The sequence below is a fragment of the Oncorhynchus gorbuscha genome, linkage group LG11 (assembly GCF_021184085.1).
Source record: "Oncorhynchus gorbuscha isolate QuinsamMale2020 ecotype Even-year linkage group LG11, OgorEven_v1.0, whole genome shotgun sequence".
Classification (NCBI taxonomy): Eukaryota; Metazoa; Chordata; class Actinopteri; order Salmoniformes; family Salmonidae; genus Oncorhynchus; species Oncorhynchus gorbuscha.
In genome coordinates this window covers 77,404,065-77,419,375 of record NC_060183.1, presented here as the reverse complement: position 1 = coordinate 77,419,375, position 15,311 = coordinate 77,404,065, and the positions used below count along the sequence as shown (strand labels likewise).

The 15,311-nt window shown below is 46.9% G+C and overlaps 1 protein-coding gene across 3 annotated transcripts in view; it reads right to left on the bottom strand.

Annotated features, from left to right (window-relative positions):
• Positions 1 to 15,311, bottom strand: part of tln1 (talin 1) — a 155,854-nt gene that overhangs the window by 42,118 nt on the left and 98,425 nt on the right. For all 3 annotated transcript variants that reach the window (XM_046290566.1, XM_046290564.1, XM_046290565.1), the window contains 7 exons: positions 12,209 to 12,298; positions 11,424 to 11,546; positions 7,882 to 8,025; positions 7,233 to 7,394; positions 6,879 to 7,019; positions 5,261 to 5,442; positions 4,581 to 4,713 (listed from right to left, as the gene is read on the bottom strand). In XM_046290566.1, the coding sequence (XP_046146522.1) occupies positions 4,581 to 4,713; positions 5,261 to 5,442; positions 6,879 to 7,019; positions 7,233 to 7,394; positions 7,882 to 8,025; positions 11,424 to 11,546; positions 12,209 to 12,298 (975 nt within the window). The remainder of the gene's footprint in view (positions 1 to 4,580; positions 4,714 to 5,260; positions 5,443 to 6,878; positions 7,020 to 7,232; positions 7,395 to 7,881; positions 8,026 to 11,423; positions 11,547 to 12,208; positions 12,299 to 15,311) is intronic.

Genomic DNA, 15,311 nt, shown 5'->3' with positions numbered 1-15,311 from the left:
TGGCCAGGCGGCCAGCTCTAGGAAGAGTCTTGGTGGTTCCAAACTTCTTTCATTGAAGAACGAGGGAGGCCACTGTGTTCTTGGGGACTGTCAATGCTGCAGAAATGTTTTGGTACCCTTCCCCAGATCTGTGCCTCGACACAATCCTGTCTTAGAGCTCTACAGATAATTCCTTTGACCTCATGGCTTGGTTTTTGCTCTGACATGCACGGTCAACTGTGGGACCTTATATAGACAAGTGTGTGTCTTTCTAAATCATGTCCAATCAATTGAATTTACCACAAGTGGACACCAATTAAGTTGTAGATACATCTCAAGGACGATCAATGGAAACAGGATGCACCTGAGCTCAATTTCGTGTCTCATAGCAAAGAGTCTGAATAGTTACAGTACCAGTCAAAAGTTTGGACACACCTACTCATTCAAGGATTTTTCTTTATTTGTACTATTTTCTACATTGTAGAATAATAGTGAAGACATCCTATGGAATAACACATATGGAATCATGTAGTAACCAGAAAAGTGTTAAACAAATCAAAATAATTTTCTATTGAAGATTCTTCAAAGTAGTCATCCTTTGTCTTGATGACAGCTTGCAGAAAATAGTACAAATAAAGAAAAACCCTTGAATGAGTGGGTGTGTCCAAACTTTTGACTGGTACAGTATGTAAATCAGTTTTTTAAATGTTTTAATCCATTTGCAAAAAATGTCTAAAAACCTGTCTTTATGGAATATTGTGTGTAGATTGCTGAGTATTTCTTTTAATATACATTTTAGAATAAGGCTGTAACGTAACAAAAGGTAGAAAAAGTCAAGGGGTCTGAATACTTTCCGAAGGCACTGTAAATGCTCTTGGTCTTATGAGCGCACACACACACACACACACACACACACACACACACACACACACACACACACACACACACACACACACACACACACACACACACACACACACACACACACACACACACACACACACACACACACACACACACACACACACACACAGTACAACGGTTTGATTTGTTTGATCGTAGCTAGCTACTTAGCTAGCTACATAGCCGTCTTTGTATCAAAGATAATTGTGTAGTCTAGAGCGATTTTCTAGGTTCGCTAGCCATCTATTGTCGTTCTTTTAACGCAACGTAACGTAAACAACACTGCTAGCTAGCCTGCTAGCCCCCGAATAGCAACACTGCAGAAACTATTACACTCAACGGAACGACTTGATTAGTGTAGTGTCAACAACGCACCCACTGCCAGCTGGCCTACTTCAGCAGTACTGTATCATTTTAATCATTTTAGTCAATAAGATTCTTGCTACGTAGCTTAACTTTCTGAACATTCGAGACGTGTAGTCCACTTGTCATTCCAATCTCCTTTGCATTAGCGTAGCCTCTTCTGTAGCCTGTCAACTATGTGTCTGTTTATCCCTGTTCTCTCCTCTCTGCACAGACCATACAAACGCTCCTCACCGCGTGGCCGCGGCCACCCTACTCTGGTGGTCCCAGCGCGCACGACCCACGTGGAGTTCCAGGTCTCCGGTAGCCTCTGGAACTGCCAATCTGCGGTCAACAAGGCAGAGTTCATCTCAGCCTATGCCTCCCTCCAGTCCCTCGACTTCTTGGCACTGACGGAAACATGGATCACCACAGACAACACTGCTACTCCTACTGCTCTCTCTTCGTCCGCCCACGTGTTCTCGCACACCCCGAGAGCGTCTGGTCAGCGGGGTGGTGGCACCGGGATCCTCATCTCTCCCAAGTGGTCATTCTCTCTTTCTCCCCTTACCCATCTGTCTATCGCCTCCTTTGAATTCCATGCTGTCACAGTTACTAGCCCTTTCAAGCTTAACATCCTTATCATTTATCGCCCTCCAGGTTCCCTCGGAGAGTTCATCAATGAGCTTGATGCCTTGATAAGCTCCTTTCCTGAGGACGGCTCACCTCTCACAGTTCTGGGCGACTTTAACCTCCCCACGTCTACCTTTGACTCTTTCCTCTCTGCCTCCTTCTTTCCACTCCTCTCCTCTTTTGACCTCACCCTCTCACCTTCCCCCCCTACTCACAAGGCAGACAATACGCTCGACCTCATCTTTACTAGATGCTGTTCTTCCACTAACCTCATTGCAACTCCCCTCCAAGTCTCCGACCACTGCCTTGTATCCTTTTCCCTCTCACTCTCATCCAACACCTCCCACACTGCCCCTACTCGGATGGTATCGCGCCGTCCCAACCTTCGCTCTCTCTCCCCCGCTACTCTCTCCTCTTCCATCCTATCATCTCTTCCCTCCGCTCAAACCTTCTCCCACCTATCTCCTGATTCTGCCTCCTCAACCCTCCTCTCCTCCCTCTCTGCATCCCTTGACTCTCTATGTCCCCTATCCTCCAGGCCGGCTCGGTCCTCCCCTCCCGCTCCGTGGCTCGATGACTCATTGCGAGCTCACAGAACAGGGCTCCGGGCAGCCGAGCGGAAATGGAGGAAAACTCGCCTCCCTGCGGACCTGGCATCCTTTCACTCCCTCCTCTCTACATTTTCCTCCTCTGTCTCTGCTGCTAAAGCCACTTTCTACCACGCTAAATTCCAAGCATCTGCCTCTAACCCTAGGAAGCTCTTTGCCACCTTCTCCTCCCTCCTGAATCCTCCGCCCCCTCCCCCTCCTCCCTCTCTGCAGATGACTTCGTCAACCATTTTGAAAAGAAGGTCGACGACATCCGATCCTCGTTTGCTAAGTCAAACGACACCGCTGGTTCTGCTCACACTGCCCTACCCTGTGCTCTGACCTCTTTCTCCCCTCTCTCTCCAGATGAAATCTCGCGTCTTGTGACGGCCGGCCGCCCAACAACCTGCCCGCTTGACCCTATCCCCTCCTCTCTTCTCCAGACCATTTCCGGAGACCTTCTCCCTTACCTCACCTCGCTCATCAACTCATCCCTGACCGTTGGCTACGTCCCTTCCGTCTTCAAGAGAGCGAGAGTTGCACCCCTTCTGAAAAAACCTACACTCGATCCCTCCGATGTCAACAATTACAGACCAGTATCCCTTCTTTCTTTTCTCTCCAAAACTCTTGAACGTGCCGTCCTTGGCCAGCTCTCCCGCTATCTCTCTCTGAATGACCTTCTTGATCCAAATCAGTCAGGTTTCAAGACTAGTCATTCAACTGAGACTGCTCTCCTCTGTATCACGGAGGCGCTCCGCACTGCTAAAGCTAACTCTCTCTCCTCTGCTCTCATCCTTCTAGATCTATCGGCTGCCTTCGATACTGTGAACCATCAGATCCTCCTCTCCACCCTCTCCGAGTTGGGCATCTCCGGCGCGGCCCACGCTTGGATTGCGTCCTACCTGACAGGTCGCTCCTACCAGGTGGCGTGGCGAGAATCTGTCTCCTCACCACGCGCTCTCACCACTGGTGTCCCCCAGGGCTCTGTTCTTGGCCCTCTCCTATTCTCGCTATACACCAAGTCACTTGGCTCTGTCATAACCTCACATGGTCTCTCTTATCATTGCTATGCAGACGACACACAATTAATCTTCTCCTTTCCCCCTTCTGATGACCAGGTGGCGAATCGCATCTCTGCATGTCTGGCAGACATATCAGTGTGGATGACGGATCACCACCTCAAGCTGAACCTCGGCAAGACGGAGCTGCTCTTCCTCCCGGGGAAGGACTGCCAGTTCCATGATCTCGCCATCACGGTTGACAACTCCATTGTGTCCTCCTCCCAGAGCGCCAAGAACCTTGGCGTGATCCTGGACAACACCCTGTCGTTCTCAACTAACATCAAGGCGGTGGCCCGTTCCTGTAGGTTCATGCTCTACAACATCCGCAGAGTACGACCCTGCCTCACACAGGAAGCGGCGCAGGTCCTAATCCAGGCACTCGTCATCTCCCGTCTGGATTACTGCAACTCGCTGTTGGCTGGGCTCCCTGCCTGTGCCATTAAACCCCTTCAACTCATCCAGAACGCCGCAGCCCGTCTGGTGTTCAACCTTCCCAAGTTCTCTCACGTCACCCCGCTCCTCCGTTCTCTCCACTGGCTTCCAGTTGAAGCTCGCATCCGCTACAAGACCATGGTGCTTGCCTACGGAGCTGTGAGGGGAACGGCACCTCAGTACCTCCAGGCTCTGATCAGGCCCTACACCCAAACAAGGGCACTGCGTTCATCCACCTCTGGCCTGCTCGCCTCCCTACCACTGAGGAAGTACAGCTCCCGCTCAGCCCAGTCAAAACTGTTCGCTGCCCTGGCCCCCCAATGGTGGAACAAACTCCCTCACGACGCCAGGACAGCGGAGTCAATCACCACCTTCCGGAGACACCTGAAACCCCACCTCTTTAAGGAATACCTAGGATAGGTTAAGTAATCCCTCTCACCCCACCCCCCCTAAGTTTTAGATGCACTATTGTTAAGTGACTGTCCCACTGGATGTCATAAGGTGAATGCACCAATTTGTAAGTCGCTCTGGATAAGAGCGTCTGCTAAATGACTTAAATGTAAATGTAAATGTGCCAGACAGAGGGACAGCTAGCGTGCCAGACAGAGGGACAGCTAGACAAGACACCGACAGAAACACACACCTCCTGGGAGATGTCCTCTCTTGGGGTGAGCTGCTGGCTGATGGCTGCCAGGGAGGCCTGGTCCACCTCCCGAATACAGTTGTTCAGCACCTCGATGGCATCGTCACACTCCCTCTGGCCTGGGGCTTTGTCTCTGTACACACGCATAAACACACAGTACTTGAGAAACGGTTTTGGAGAAGTCGAAATGACCAGACTTCCTAACGATTTGTGTTTCTAACCTTGATAACTTGGAATTAAGATACTTTTTTTTCTCTCTCACAGAGATATGTCTCAATGGCTGGCTGCATTAATATATCTAACAATTAAACACCAACCTAGTGAGGAGCTTTACGGCAGTACATTTTTCAAAAGTTTCCGTAATTTCGCTGACGTGGCAACTGACCATGTTAGCGGTTACCTCATGTTGACACAGTATTTATCACCGCTGTGGTAACTGACCATGTTAGCGATTACCTCATGTTGACACAGTATTTATCACCGCTGTGGCAACTGACCATGTTAGCGGTTACCTCATGTTGACACAGTATTTATCACCGCTGTGGCAACTGACCATGTTAGCGGTTACCTCATGTTGACACAGTATTTATATCTGCTGTGGTAACTGACCATGTTAGCGGTTACCTCATGTTGACACAGTATTTATCACCGCTGTGGTAACTGACCATGTTAGCGATTACCTCATGTTGGTGATAAGTTTCTTGATGGAGTCGGAAACGGTCCTGGAGTGTCCGGCCAGCACTGACCACTTGGGGGGGTCTTTGGGGTTGACGGCAAGGGAGCGAGCGGTCTGGATCAGACCTGTGGAGCTCTCCAGCATGGTCTTAGCTGCAGCCACGATGGGCTCCATCGCTGCCAGGCCCTGGGAGTTGGAACAATAATACAACATTCTGGTTGACTGTGTAACATCTGATGTACCCGTTGTCTCCACAGAGACAATAGGGAAGGGACAGCGTAACCACAGAGACAACGGTAGGGAAGGGACAGCGTAACCACAGAGACAGTAGGGAAGGGACAGCGTAACCACAGAGACGGTAGGGAAGGGACAGCGTAACCACAGAGACGGTAGGGAAGGGACAGCGTAACCACAGAGACAGTAGGGAAGGGACAGCGTAACCACAGAGACAGTAGGGAAGGGACAGCGTAACCACAGAGACAGTAGGGAAGGGACAGCGTAACCACAGAGACGGTAGGGAAGGGACAGCGTAACCACAGAGACAGTAGGGAAGGGACAGCGCCACCACAGAGACAATAGGGAAGGGACAGCGTAACCATAGAGACAGTAGGGAAGGGACAGCGTAACCACAGAGACAGTAGGGAAGGGACAGCGTAACCACAGAGACAGTAGGGAAGGGACAGCGTAACCACAGAGACAATAGGGAAGGGACAGCGTAACCACAGAGACAATAGGGAAGGGACAGCGTAACCACAGAGACAGTAGGGAAGGGACAGCAGGGAAGGGACAGCGTAACCACAGAGACAATAGGGAAGGGACAGCGTAACCACAGAGACAGTAGGGAAGGGACAGCGTAACCACAGAGACAGTAGGGAAGGGACAGCGTAACCACAGTGACAGTAGGGAAGGGACAGAGTAACCACAGAGACAGTAGGGAAGGGACAGCGTAACCACAGAGACAGTAGGGAAGGGACAGCGTAACCACAGAGACAGTAGGGAAGGGACAGCGTAACCATAGAGACAGTAGGGAAGGGACAGCGTAACCACAGAGACAGTAGGGAAGGGACAGCGTAACCACAGAGACAGTAGGGAAGGGACAGCGTAACCACAGAGACAATAGGGAAGGGACAGCGTAACCACAGAGACAGTAGGGAAGGGACAGCGTAACCACAGAGACAGTAGGGAAGGGACAGCAGGGAAGGGACAGCGTAACCACAGAGACAATAGGGAAGGGACAGCGTAACCACAGAGACAGTAGGGAAGGGACAGCGTAACCACAGAGACAGTAGGGAAGGGACAGCGTAACCACAGTGACAGTAGGGAAGGGACAGAGTAACCACAGAGACAGTAGGGAAGGGACAGCGTAACCACAGAGACAGTAGGGAAGGGACAGCGTAACCACAGAGACAGTAGGGAAGGGACAGCGTAACCACAGAGACAGTAGGGAAGGGACAGCGTAACCACAGAGACAGTAGGGAAGGGACAGCGTAACCACAGAGACAATAGGGAAGGGACAGCGTAACCACAGAAACAGTAGGGAAGGGACAGCGTAACCACAGAGACAGTAGGGAAGGGACAGCGTAACCACAGTGACAGTAGGGAAGGCCAGTGTACTGTATTACCTCAGCACTGATCTGAGCGGGCACGCTGGCAAACTCTGGGTTGGAGGCGAAGGCGGTGAGGTTATCCACGGCTTCTATCAGGGGCCCTGTGGCGACCCTACACTTCTCTCTGTTCTGCTGGTTAAACGCTCCATCCAGAGCCTACACACACAACGCACAAACAGGGTTATATTCATTAGTGATGGAATGCCATTCTAAAATGTATTTCTTATTGCATGAGTTGTTGTTAGATAATTGTCAATGAACTTGGGGCAGGGAGTCACCCTGCAAGTGTCTGTCACATTAACGATGTACTTGCTGCAGCCCTAACCTGTACTGTACATATGAATTCAAAAAGTAGTGACTATTACTCACTTTGATGGACTTGACCAGATTGGCTGTGCTGTTGGCCACCTCCTTAGCAGACTGGACAAACTGTCGCTTGGCAACAGGGTTGGCTGTTTTGGAAGAGGCCAGGCGACAGGCGTTGCACAGCGCCGAAGTGTGCTTGGCCACGATGGTGGCGGCAGAGAGGACCTTGGGAAACAAGAGGAGGTGTCTGAAGTAGGCAGCTAAAAGATGGAAAACACGGCTTCTGTTCAGAAATACTGATCATCTTTATTCACCTTGATTCTGTATACAGTGGACATTTAGAAAACAGTACGCAAAGCAAGTTTAGGTTGGTTACATGTATGGTCTGTGTGGTATGACGTGTGAGTGAGGGAGTCAGTGAGTGTATGAGAGTTTGCGTGTGTTTATCCATGGACCTTGAGTAAGCGGGTGAGTGTATGAATGCATGAGTGTTCATTCGTACGATCATACGTGTGTGTGTGTGTGTGTGTGTGTGTGTGTGTGTGTGTGTGTGTGTGTGTGTGTGTGTGTGTGTGTGTGTGTGTGTGTGTGTGTGTGTGTGTGTGTGTGTGTGTGTGTGTGTGTTACTCGTTTATATTGGAACACACAAAGCCTAACCAAAGTCATCCTTGACTGGGAGAGAACGCTGATGACGTGTGTGTGTGTGTTCTACCTGGGACTGGGTGCAGGCCGGGTCCACCAGGTTCTGGCATGCCATCTGGATGGACTGGTTGGCACGGGCAAACTGGCCAGGGTCCACCAACCCCTTCTGGCCCGCGTGGCTTTTAGGGTCTGATACTCCAACCAGGTAGGCACCCTGTAACATTTTTCAGACAAATTAATGTTGTATGGATGGTTTTGATGAACTAAACAAGATAAATGTAACAAGTGCTGACAGGAGTCAGAGCAAATATGGAAACAGCGAAGAAAAAAAAACTACAGCTAAAAATCTACCATGATCGCTGCTTTTATTAGATGATCGCTAACGATCGTTGTTCTGTTTATGACAACGTTAACATCTGCACCACTACACGTGTTATTGTTTATAACAACGTTAACATCTGTAGCACCACACGTGTTATTGTTTATAACAACGTTAACATCTGCAGCACCACACGTGTTATTGTTTATAACAACGTTAACATCTGCAGCACCACACGTGTTATTGTTTATAACAACGTTAACATCTGCAGCACTACACGTCTGTTATTGTTTATGACAACGTTAACATCTGCAGCACCACACGTGTTATTGTTTATGACAACGTTAACATCTGCAGCACCACACGTGTTATTGTTATTGTTTATGACAACGTTAACATCTGCAGCACCACACGTGTTATTGTTTATGACAACGTTAACATCTGCACCACACGTGTTATTGTTTATAACAACGTTAACATCTGCAGCACCACACGTGTTATTGTTTATGACAACGTTAACATCTGCACCACATGTGTTATTGTTTATGACAACGTTAACGTCTGCAGCACCACACGTGTTATTGTTTATGACAACGTTAACATCTGCAGCACCACACGTGTTATTGTTTATGACAACGTTAACATCTGCAGCACCACACGTGTTATTGTTTATGACAACGTTAACATCTGTTATTGTTTATGACAACGTTAACATCTGCAGCACCACACGTGTTATTGTTTATGACAACGTTAACATCTGCAGCACCACACGTGTTATTGTTTATGACAACGTTAACATCTGTAGCACCACACGTGTTATTGTTTATGACAACGTTAACATCTGCAGCACCACACGTTTAACATCTGCAGCACCACACGTGTTATTGTTTATGACAACGTTAACATCTGCAGCACCACACGTGTTATTGTTTATGACAACGTTAACATCTGCAGCACCACACGTGTTATTGTTTATGACAACGTTAACGTCTGCAGCACCACACGTGTTATTGTTTATGACAACGTTAACATCTGCAGCACCACACGTGTTATTGTTTATGACAACGTTAACATCTGCAGCACCACACGTGTTATTGTTTATCTGACACCACACGTGTTATTGTTAACATCTGCACCACACGTGTTATTGTTTATAACAACGTTAACATCTGCAGCACCACACGTGTTATTGTTTATGACAACGTTAACATCTGCACCACATGTGTTATTGTTTATGACAACGTTAACGTCTGCAGCACCACACGTGTTATTGTTTATGACAACGTTAACATCTGCAGCACCACACGTGTTATTGTTTATGACAACGTTAACATCTGCAGCACCACACGTGTTATTGTTTATGACAACGTTAACATCTGCAGCACCACACGTGTTATTGTTTATGACAACGTTAACATCTGCAGCACCACACGTGTTATTGTTTATGACAACGTTAACATCTGCAGCACCACACGTGTTATTGTTTATGACAACGTTAACATCTGCAGCACCACACGTGTTATTGTTTATGACAACGTTAACATCTGCAGCACCACACGTGTTATTGTTTATGACAACGTTAACATCTGCAGCACCACACGTGTTATTGTTTATGACAACGTTAACATCTGCAGCACCACACGTGTTATTGTTTATGACAACGTTAACATCTGCACCACACGTGTGTAGAGCCACTGCAGTGAGTTGATCAAACGGTGTTCCAACAAAACATGTTACATGTCAATTGACGAAGGTTTTCCAAGATCTTCCACATCTCTCACGTTACGCTTGTCTTGCCACTCTTTGCCATGGCAACATGCATTCACACACAGAAACAGAAGAAAACATTCAGACACAGATGTACTCAAATGCACACAGATGCACTCAAACGCATACAAACACAGTCAACTCTTCAATGGGCAGTAGCGCAGAGCCATTGTGAATGTGACAGCATAATGTATTGTAATGTACTGAACTGTAATGAACTTTAATGTACTGTAAGGTAATGTATTGTAATGAACTGAACTGTAATGAACTGAACTGAACTGTAATGTAATGTAATGAACTGTAATGTGCTGTAATGTACTGAACTGAACTGTAATGTAATGTAATGAACTGTAATGTGCTGCAATGTACTGAACTGTAATGTGCTGCAATGTACTGAACTGTAATGTCCTATAATGCACTGAACTGTAATGTACTGAACTGTACTGAACTGTAATGAGCAGATGGAGCATTCAGAGACACACATACTGACAGACTCACATGACCAGGCCTTACTCACAGTCATTAGGCGCATGTGTGTGTACACGCGCGAGCCTGTGCGGGCATTTGTTTGTGTGGTTAGATGAGAGTATTGAATTGAGAGAGGAACTGACTGTTGAAAGTGACTACCACTCCTTCCCTCCATTAAAGAGAGGAACTGACTGTTGAAAGTGACTACCACTCCTTCCCTCCATTAGAGAGAAGAACTGACTGTTGAAAGTGACTACCACTCCTTCCCTCCATTAGAGAGAGGAACTGACTGTTGAAAGTGACTACCACTCCTTCCCTCCATTAGAGAGAGGAACTGACTGTTGAAAGTGACTACCACTCCTTCCCTCCATTAGAGAGAGGAACTGACTGTTGAAAGTGACTACCACTCCTTCCCTCCATTAGAGAGAGGAACTGACTGTTGAAAGTGACTACCACTCCTTCCCTCCATTAGAGAGAGGAACTGACTGTTGAAAGTGACTACCACTCCTTCCCTCCATTAGAGAGAGGAACTGACTGTTGAAAGTGACTACCACTCCTTCCCTCCATTAGAGAGAGGAACTGACTGTTGAAAGTGACTACCACTCCTTCCCTCCATTAGAGAGAGGAACTGACTGTTGAAAGTGACTACCACTCCTTCCTCCATTTGAGATGCACTCCCAGGTCCAGATGTTCCTAAGCTAGCATCGAAGCGCCTCATTGGCTGAGAGAATAATTAGGCTGATGTATTAGAGCATGGGACCATCCAACTATGCAAGACAACGCATCCCTGTGGGCGTTAGGCTGCTTGCTTGCGTCCCAAATAGCACTCTATTCTCCATGTAGTACACAACTTTGGACCAGGACCCATAGGGTATATAGGGAATAGGTGTATACAGGGCCCATAGGGTATACAGGGCCCATAGGGTATACAGGGCCCATAGAGTATATAGGGAATTAGGTATACAGGACCCATAGGGAAAACAGGGCCCATAGGGTATACAGGGAATAGAGGGTCATATGAGACACCCCCTGGTCTGCTGGACTGGAAGGTGGTTTACCTGGGCAGCTGCTTCAGTAAGGCCACACAGGGCTTTAGAGCCAGAGCTGACAGAGTCCCCAAACTCAGGCAGATTGCTGTTCTTAGCGTTGTGGGAGATTCCAGCCATGGCTTCCCCCAGGACCTGCAGAACACAAGGAAAATATATTTAAAATACTTATATTTCTTTATATTTCTATATATTTAAACATATCTTTATTTCACAAAATACCTATACAACATTATAAGGTATAAAGGTGATTGAAAATCTTATTTTAAAAACAATACACCATTTCCCTGGATATTTTCTAGGACATAGTAGGGAGGAAGTATGTGGCAAGTAGGGAGGAAGTATGTGGGAAGTAGGGAGGAAGTATGTGGCAAGTAGGGAGGAAGTATGTGGGAAGTAGGGAGGAAGTATGTGGCAAGTAGGGAGGAAGTATATGGCAAGTAGGGAGGAAGTATGTGGCAAGTAGGGAGGAAGTATATGGCAAGTAGGGAGGAAGTATGTGGCAAGTAGGGAGGAAGTAGGGAGGAAGTATATGGCAAGTAGGGAGGAAGTATGTGGCAAGTAGGGAGGAAGTAGGGAGGAAGTATGTGGCAAGTAGGGAGGAAGTAGGGAGGAAGTATGTGGCAAGTAGGGAGGAAGTAGGGAGGAAGTATGTGGGAAGTAGGGAGGAAGTATGTGGCAAGTAGGGAGGAAGTATAGAAGGAAAGGAAGAGAAAGGGGAGAGAGGAAAAGAAAGAAATTAAATGTAGAAGGAATGAAAATATATTTATCAAGGAGGTGTCTAGTTTGTCATTTACCTTGGAGTTCTCCATGACACTGTCGATGCAGTCAAAGTAGGAGAGGTCACTGACCGCCTCGGTGGGGTTCTGAAGCATACCCCGAACAGTCTGGAGAGACATGGTACACAGGTTAGGAACATAACCACCCACACAGTCACAACCACAGAGAGAACATATAGACTACTATACATGGACGCGGAAATGCACTCAGACACACCCCACATATACATATGTCCACGCACAAGGCACACGCACAAGGCACATGCACAAACACAAAAAAGACCTGTCAATTATGCACCCTTCAGGTGACATGTTAATGAACCAGACAAAGAAGACAATTTGAAGCTGTGTAACTAGACTCTGGAGCACAACAACTAGAAACTGTGTAACTAGACTCTGGAGCACAACAACTTAAAGCTGTGTAACTAGACTCTGGAGCACAACAACTTGAAGCTGTGTAACTAGACTCTGGAGCACAACAACTTGAAGCTGTGTAACTAGACTCTGGAGCACAACAACTTGAAGCTGTGTAACTAGACTCTGGAGCACAACAACTTGAAGCTGTGTAACTAGACTGGAGCACAACACCTTGAAGCTGTGTAACTAGACTCTGAGAGCACAACAACTTGAAGCTGTGTAACTAGACTGGAGCACAACAACTTGAAGCTGTGTAACTAGACTGGAGCACAACAACTTGAAGCTGTGTAACTAGACTGGAGCACAACAACTTGAAGCTGTGTAACTAGACTGGAGCACAACAACTTGAAGCTGTGTAACTAGACTGGAGCACAACAACTTGAAGCTGTGTAACAAGACTCTGGAGCACAACAACTTGAAGCTGTGTAACTAGAATGGAGCACAACAACACATGTTGATGTCACACTTAAAATCATCCCTTCACTGTGTAAAAGGAGAAATCATTAGGTAGTAAAACACTATTTTCCAAGTAAGGATAAACCATGCCAATATTCCGATTATAAACCATGCCAATATTCCGATTATAAACCATGCCAATATTCAGATTATAAACCATGCCAATATTCAGATTATAAACCATGCCAATATTCAGATTATAAACCATGCCAATATTCAGATTATAAACCATGCCAATATTCAGATTATAAACCATGCCAATATTCAGATTATAAACCATGCCAATATTCAGATTATAAACCATGCCAATATTCAGATTATAAACCATGCCAATATTCAGATTATTTCCAAGGATAAACCATACCAATATTCAGATTATTTCCAAGGATAAACCATACCAATATTCAGATTATTTCCAAGGATAAACCATACCAATATTCAGATTATTTCCAAGGATAAACCATGCCAATATTCAGATTATTTCCAAGGATAAACCATGCCAATATTCAGATTATTTCCAAGGATAAACCATGCCAATATTCAGATTATTTCAAGTCTATGACCCAAAAAATATATCAGAAATGCATAAAGATATTGATATTCACAAAACAATGTTTATATATTAATTACATATTTCTAATACTAATAATATAATATATAATAGTAGAAAACAGTAAAAAAAAAAAGTAACATTTACATTTACATTCAATCACCACTAAGTACATTGAAGGGGTGGTTCAGTGATATTACATATTCATATATTTGTTTCCTTACCTTGAAAACAGTCTATGGACAAGGAGAGAGTACAATCCACATGTTGGTTTGTTAATCTAGCCACAAGACAATATTAGCTTGTTCAAACACAAACCTATCCAAGTCAATGTCCTCCATTGAGAGAGTTTCAGATTCCATGATCAAATCATTTAAAAATGCATTCATATCACTGAGCAACAAAATATTTTGATGAGATAACTTGGAGGAGGGAGAGGAAGCAGAGGAGCGAGAGAGTGAAGGAGGGAGAGGAAGCAGAGGAGCGAGAGAGTGAAGGAGGGAGAGGAAGCAGAGGAGCGAGAGAGTGAAGGAGGGAGAGGAAGCAGAGGAGCGAGAGAGTGAAGGAGGGAGAGGAAGAAGAGGAGCGAGAGAGTGAAGGAGGGAGAGGAAGAAGAGGAGCGAGAGAGTGAAGGAGGGAGAGGAAGAAGAGGAGTGAGAGAGTGAAGGAGGGAAGAAGAGAGCGAGAGAGTGAAGGAGGGAGAGGAAGAAGAGGAGCGAGAGAGTGAAGAGGAGAAGGAGGGCGAGAGAGAAGGAGGGAGAAGGAAGAAGAAGGAGGGAGAGGAAGAAGAGGAGCGAGAGAGTGAAGGAGGGAGAGGAAGAAGAGGAGCAGGAGCGAGAGAGTGAAGGAGGGAGAGGAAGAAAGAGGGAAGAGGGACAGGGGCGAGAGAGTGAAGGAGGGGAAGAAGAGGGACAGGAGGAAGAAGAGGAGCAGAGAGAGAGTGAAGGAGGGAGAGGAAGAAGAGGAGCGAGAGAGTGAAGGAGGGAGAGGAAGAAGAGGAGCGAGAGAGTGAAGGAGGGAGAGGAAGAAGAGGAGCGAGAGAGTGAAGGAGGGAGAGGAAGAAGAGGAGCGAGAGAGTGAAGGAGGGAGAGGAAGAAGAGGAGCGAGAGAGTGAAGGAGGAGGAAGAGGGACAGGAGCGAGAGAGTGAAGGAGAAGGAAGAAGAGGGACAGGGGCGAGAGAGTGAAGGAGGAGGAAGAAGAGGGACAGGAGCGAGAGAGTGAAGGAGGAAGAAGAAGAGGGACAGGAGCGAGAGAGTGAAGGAGGAGGAAGAAGAGGGACAGGAGCGAGAGAGTGAAGGAGGAAGAAGAAGAGGGACAGGAGCGAGAGAGTGAAGGAGGAAGAAGAAGAGGGACAGGAGCGAGAGAGTGAAGGAGGAGGAAGAAGAGGGACAGGAGCGAGAGAGTGAAGGAGGAGGAAGAAGAGGGACAGGAGCGAGAGAGTAAAGGAGGAGGAAGAAGAGGGACAGGAGCGAGAGAGTGAAGGAGGAGGAAGAAGAGGGACAGGAGCGAGAGAGTGAAGGAGGAAGAAGAGGGACAGGAGCGAGAGAGTGAAGGAGGAGGAAGAGGGACAGGAGCGAGAGAATGAAGGAGGGAGTGGAAGAAGAGGAGCCAGACGGAATGAAATTTAAAACATGATAAACTAATATTAGTGGTTGGTGGCAGTGGATTTTTAAAATGTTTAAACAAAGTGTGGACTG